General features: G+C 42.3%; 1 protein-coding gene across 1 annotated transcript; it reads left to right on the top strand.

Annotated features, from left to right (window-relative positions):
* Nucleotides 1-4,634: 4,634 nt before the first annotated feature.
* Nucleotides 4,635-5,816, top strand: LOC148034758 (uncharacterized). Its single transcript, XM_087680710.1, has one exon. The coding sequence runs from the start codon at nucleotides 4,635-4,637 to the stop codon at nucleotides 5,814-5,816; it is 1,182 nt and encodes a 393-aa protein (XP_087536836.1).
* The last annotated feature ends 1,111 nt before the right edge of the window (nucleotides 5,817-6,927 follow it).

Here is a 6,927-nt window from a genome sequence, read left to right as displayed (position 1 = left end):
AATTTGGCTCTGACTTTGTCCAAAGAGTCATTGTTGTGGCATTGGATACCAGTTCACGCTGATAACTTTTGCATTTGACTTGTTGAGGCAAACTCCCATGTATCATTCCACTCAATGGCTTCTAATTCTTTCTCCATGGCTCTTTGCCAATACTCATGCTATAAGGCTTCTCCAACTAACATGGGGTTTCTGTATTCCATACCATGGGCCATCAACTCTTGTAGTTGGTGTGAAGAAACTCTCTTGAATAGACATGATATCAATGACATTGTTGTAGCCCATCCTACCACTCTCACTCCTCTTGGATACTCTCAATACCTACATCTTGGAGGGTCTAATAAGCCTATTAGGGAGGAGGCTGATACTCCTCCCACTCCATTGCCTCAAACACTAGAATTGGATCAACCATCCATTGTAAAGTTGATTGCAATGCATCATCTTCTTTTGGGGCCTAAGTCTTTGATGGCTCTTGCTGAACCATCGGGGCAAATCCCCCTATCACCATCTCTTTACCCTCCCCTCCTAGAGGAAATATCCAACAAACACACATGTTTACTAGTGTGTAAACATCTTGAATTTCAAGATCATACACTAATAACCCACTAATTATGTGTTGTAGCCCAAAAAAAAGTGTCATGAAACCTTTGGACCCATCTTCCCTTGATCCTTATCTAGAATGTGAAAATATGACCCACTTTTTCCTCTGATCGAGGTGACGATTCACCTGTTGATCACCTTCTAGATGTTGATGATCAACTTCTGAATGGTGGTATTCACCTTTTGGATCATGGCGAAGTGCATTTGATGTGATGTTTGTGGGGTTATGGAGGTATTGGAATGCAACAAATGTACAATGGTTTTGAGGTGGTATAGTGGAGGTGAAGGATGATTAGCTTGAGTGGAAATGGTCAAGTCAAATTGTTGTTAGTCAAGGTAAAGTTAATCAAGGTGATGATGATCACCTTGATTGGATTACCTTGAGTGGAAGTGATACAATGCAATTGAGGTGATGCCACCTTGAGTGGATGTGATGGATTGGTGGCAGATGGTGATGGATGTTAGCCTTCCTCATGATAATGTCCACCTTTTAGAAACTAGTACAATGTAGTCAATGTGATGATCACCTTGAGTGGAAGTGGTGCAACCGAGGTGATGTTCACCTTGTTTGGAGGTGAAGGATAGTAGTCACCTCAAGTGGAGCTAGTCTAGTTAAGGTGATGTAATACAATGGAGATGAAGAGATGCAATTAAGGTGATGATCACCATGATTGGAGGTGATGAATGGGAGGTCTGAATCATGGCGATGGCAGTCAAGGTGAAGCTAGTCGATGTGATGATGATCACCTTGAGTGGAGGCAATCTAATCAAGGTGGGGAAAGTTAGTTAAGGTGATGATCAACTTGAGTGGAAGTAAAGAGATGCAATCGAGGTGATACTATAGAAGTGATGGGAGCAATTAGAGGTGGTGTAGTTGAGGTCACCTCAAGTGGAGTTGGTCCAATTAAGATTGTGCAATACAATGGAGGTGAAGGGATACAAGCAAGGTGAGGATCACCATGAGTGGAGGTGATGATCACCATCCATGATTGAAGGTGATGAGTGGGTGGTCTCAATCATGGTGATGGTAGTCAAGGTGAAGGCACTCGACTTGATGATGATGACCTTGGGCAAAGGTGACCTAAGAGGATGTTGTACATATGAAAAAGAAATAATAATTATAATCAAGTGTTTGAATACTTCAAGAGAAGAATGCAACATAGGATTTGAGCATGTTACCAACATTGTCAAATGGTGATCCAAAGGTTACTTACTTTCTCTGCTTTATCTAAATGGAAAAAATGAGAAATGTGCAAAGTATGAAACAATAATGAACAACTTATTGCAAAGTACAAATCTGTACACATAATTACCTCGAGTGGAGGTGATCTAATCAAGGTGGTGAAAGTCAATCTAGGTGATGATCCCCTTGAGTAGAAGTAAAGAGATGCAATGGAGGTCATATGATAGAAGTGATGGGTAAGTAGAGGTCGTGTAGTGGAGGTGATGCAATGGAGGTGATCTAGTAAGGGTGATGGTGGGTAATCACAATGATCAATACATGTGTGTCTAAAGTAGCCTATTTAACTTCGAATACCCTTATATGACTAGTATGATCCCTTGCATGGCCCTTCTTTATTACAATCACAAAGATCATATTTGGCAACGATATCGATCTTAGAACCAATAATTAAGGTGATATAATGATACAATCAAGGTGATGATGTTCGACTTCCATTTGACTTCAACAATTCAAGTAGTGCCTCTAGTGAACATGTGATGGATTGATTTGTGTTTAAGATGCCCCCTAATGTACTTTCACCCTTGGAAGTGTGCTGAGGTGATTTTAAGAGCCAATCAAGGTGATGGTTGATTCTAGTTGAGGTGATGATCAAAGACCTTTTGACAAGTGGCAACAACAATGTTCGACCCCTTGATGTATGCATAATAGCGAGATCCAGTCCTCAAGTTTTCAAAAGAATTTTTATTTTTCCCCAAGTGTGTGTTTTGGCATAGAAATTTTTGCTTCAATAGCAGCGATTGGGGTGGTATGAGGATGCAATCGAGGTGATCATTTTGATGCTCAAGTGATGTTCCTAAACAATGCCCATCAATATTGATGTGTCTGACCCTTATCCTCTAGATGCTAAGCATAAAGTTCCTCAATCTTTCTACATACACACATGATTTTGAGCCACTTTTCTACCGCAATGATGTTCAAAAGAAGCAAAAAATAGTATGCAATGATACTCAAATTTCATGTGCTTCCATTTATGCTCTAGAATCGCTTTAGCATGACATCAAGTACTTGAAATGATGCAAGGAAGCAAAACATTGGATGGATTCAATATTCTTAGCTTAACATAATATTGAGATGAGTCTTTTTATTATTTTTAATGGTGTTTAGATGAAGAAAAAAGAAAAAGAGTACTTATAACTATTCTATTCTCTACTCATTCATCCATCAATTTGGTTCCATATTGACTTGGCCTTCCGATCTAATCCATATATGTTTCAAACTAGAAGAATTTCATCCATTCAAAAAGTAAAATGGCTCAAAAATTTCAAGGGTCTCAACCTTAGGCTGAGATAGTGAGGGAGAGGGTGGGCTAGTGAACACACACACACACACACACACACACACACACACACACACACACACACACACACACACACACACACACACACACACACACACACACACACACACACACACACACACACACACACACACACACACACACACACACACACACACACACACACACACACACACACACACACACACACACACACACACACACACACACACACTCTCTCTCTCTCTCTCTCTCTCTCTCTCTCTCTCTCTCTCTCTCTCTCTCTCTCTCTCTCTCTCTCTCTCTCTCTCTCTCTCTCTCTCTACCATTAGAAAATCAACAACATTTTGTGAGTGTAGAATATGAACTTTTAGGCGCATAAAGCCTACAACTAAATAAAAACATGGGGATGTTTTTATTTTTGTGCTCAAGTCGCATTTGACTCCGACCATTGGGGTCAAACCCCACATTGTTAGATTATTTATGGAAGAAATTGATTTTTGACATTCCATTTGATCCCAATCATTGGGACCAGATACAATGTTAGAATAACTCTTTTGTTTAACAAATGATGTGGCATTTGAATGCATGTGATATAGAGGTTTATAGATAGTGAACCCCCCGAGGATCTCTGTGTGTGTGTGCATTGTGATCACCTGGTGCCTATGCATTTTTTTACCACTACTATCAATTAGTAACTGTTGCCTCGCTCATCATCGACATGCACACATGATGCCTTGTCTATGAATGGTTGCTTACCTCCTCCCCACTATTCACCTGAACAATAGAGATGAAGCATAGAGAAAGAGAGAGTACTCTCTGCACACCTCCATAGCCACTTGCTCACTTGTTAGGGAGAAAGAGGAAAAAAAAACTCCTTTTTTTTTTTAGAGAGAGAGAGAGAGAGAGAGAGAGAGAGAGGGTGGGAATATTCAAATTAGGTTTGGAGCTAGGTGGAAGATCATTCTAGGTCTTTGGGTTTAGGAAAGCCATAGTTTGAATAATAATATAGTATCGAAATATATACTAAATAACTAAATAGCATAGATAGGAGCTAGAACATAGGTATACTTATGCTAAACCCTTCTCTTTCAAAATGTGTATCAAGCCTAGTCCTTTCTCTTTGCGTATATTAATATTTACATGTATTGGACCCCTAATGCTTGTGAATGGAGGGTTTGTGTCTCAACCCACACACAAACCACTAGGCGGCAACCCATTTGGCAACTTTTGTAAATATTAAATCCTCGGGGATAGATGTTTTTAAAGTCTAAACCCTCGACTGTGCAAGAGACCTAAAACCCCCCTTCTGCTCGGATGGAGACCAGACCTGCGGAACTTTGAGCTGCTAATATAGTAATCAAGTCACTTGATTGCTGCGGCTTCCTAGAGCACACCTTCGCTACCGGCCTGTCGAGCATGGCCATGTTAGCCCGCAGCTCAAAGCCAGCAAGACGCCTAGGGTTTCTCCTGACAGCACTGCAGCAGCCATGGCGGAGCACGGCGCGTATCTCATCCATGGCCGCAGCCTCCTCCCCTGCCCCATCCCCCTTGCCGTCCAGGTTCATCCCCGGCCGTGCCGATGCTGCCGGTACTTTGGCTTATGCACAGCGCATGGCCTCCCTTGCCGGCCCCGGCCACTTCCGCAACCTCAAGATCGGTGGCACCACCAGCCGTCTTGTTGTCTCCTCTCTAGGCATTGGCACATGGTATGGCCCCATGACAGATGAGGCTGACCGCGAGTACATTGATGCCATCACTGCATGCTTCGCCTCTGGCGTCAATGTTGTTGACACGTCTGACTTCTATCGCCAGGCCCGTAGTGAGGTCGCTGTTGGGAAGAGTGTCCTGCGTGCAATTGAAAGGGGCATCATCAAGAGAAATGAAGTTGTTATCTGTTCAAAAGCTTCATTCCTCCATGTGGATTTCAGAGACAATGTGCCTCGAGACACCGAGGCTGATGACTATGTGCGTGACAGGTATGTGAGCACGGGTATCATCAAGAGTGTGGAGGAATTTCATGTGGAACATACTTGTCTGACTCCATCATACCTCAAGCATCAGGTGGATATGAGCAGGAAGAAGATGGGGTTGGAGACCATTGATTTGTACTATGTTGACAATCCAGAGATGCAGCTAAAGAAGTTATCTCGTGCTGAGGTCATGGACAAGATGAAGGGTGCCTTTGCAGCCATGGAAGAATGCGTTAAAGAGGGGAAAATTACAGCCTATGGTATGTCGACTATAAACTGCTTCTGTCTTGCTCCAGATACCCCTGGCTATCTGTCCATGGAGGAGTTGGTTGCAGCTGCCAAGGAAGTTGGAGGAGAAGATCATCACTTTAGAGCGATTATCATTCCATTCAATGCCAGTTTGCCAGAAGCAGGGTATACGGCAGTACAATCTGTCAAAGGGAAAATGCTTCCTGCTTTTCATGCTGCACACGGTCTTGGTCTTTCATCTTTTGTAGGTGCACCTCTGCACTTCTCAGACCTTTGCAAGAATCTTAACAAAGAAATAATCAGCTGGTTTCCTGAGCTTGGAGAACAACGAACAAACGCACAATGTGCGCTTCAGTATGCGCGAACAACTCCTGGTGTTCTTACAACTTTGGTTGGCATGCGCACCATGAGCCATGTCCAAGAGAATACTGCAATAATCAAGTACCCTGTAACCACCAGGAGCTCAAAAAAGTCATGAGTTACTGGTGATATGACTCAGAGAGTTGCAATTACTTAATGAGCACTGCAGAGGTGTCTTGCATTCATCAAGCTTTTGCAGCTGCACTAACAGTGGTTAGTGATTGATCAAAAGACTTGGTTTATGTGAATCAGAATCTATTGTCCTGATTCATGGGACAACTCAATGTTTCTGTTGGAGGTCCTACCTCAGATCTGGATACCTGGAAAAGTGGTGAATGATCTCCTGCAGCTTTTGTGCATCTTGTGCATTTTCTCTCTTCATGCCACATATATAAAGGTCAGGTTATTCCCAGGAGATTCGGTCAATGAGGCCTTGCCCAGTACACATTATCTGGAGTATCTTGCAATCCTGCATGATCAGGATGCTCCTTTGTACAATCATAATGCATAATTGAAAAGCTTTCAGGTTTAGTTTGAGAAGTTTTAATTTATGCAGTACCTCATGAGCTGCTCTACACCGTCTTAGTTGGTGCAGGAAACTACTGATACTCTCAGTTGTCTGCCAGATCAAGAAGTCTTTCTGGTGTCTTTAATACATAGAAAACCCAAATGAGTTGGGGACAGAAATACAGATGTTGAAGATCCACCGTTCTGGGAGTATCAGGGCTTGTCTGACATGGCAGCTTTATCTTATTTGAGAGAGAATGCGTGTGCGTGTGCGTGCATGTGCCAATATTTTATGAGGTAGGGAGCTGTAGTTGCTATGGATGATATAGTTTCATCAAATACCAATCCCTACAAGGATGGTTGCATTTGTACAAATCTTAGATTTGGAATTGATCCTAGTAAGGTGGGTCATATTGAAATTGCTCAAGAGTGATTTGAACGAAGCTAAGTATCCACCATGATACCATTCATGGTGGAGTAAAAGTATTATAGCTGTCGATGGTATACATTTAATTCTTTTAGGCGTGTGTGTGCCCAACTTAAGGCTCATCATTGCACCGTTGAGTGTGTCAAATTCCAATTGAACACAGTTTGGAGGCTTTCATATGTGATTGCTTTTGGTTAGTTGAGGTGGGAACATCAATAGGGATTGGAAGCTTTGAAATGCAAGCATCATTGGGTGTTGGATGCCCTTTCTTCAATAACTACCGGAACTTTTGGGA

The sequence above is a fragment of the Lygodium microphyllum genome, chromosome 6, assembly GCF_053477565.2.
Source record: "Lygodium microphyllum isolate KBCC chromosome 6, Lygodium_microphyllum_v1.1.10, whole genome shotgun sequence".
In the NCBI taxonomy this organism is placed as follows: domain Eukaryota; kingdom Viridiplantae; phylum Streptophyta; class Polypodiopsida; order Schizaeales; family Lygodiaceae; genus Lygodium; species Lygodium microphyllum.
The sequence above is the reverse complement of the archived record's forward strand: the minus strand, read 5'-3'. Positions and strand labels throughout refer to the sequence as shown.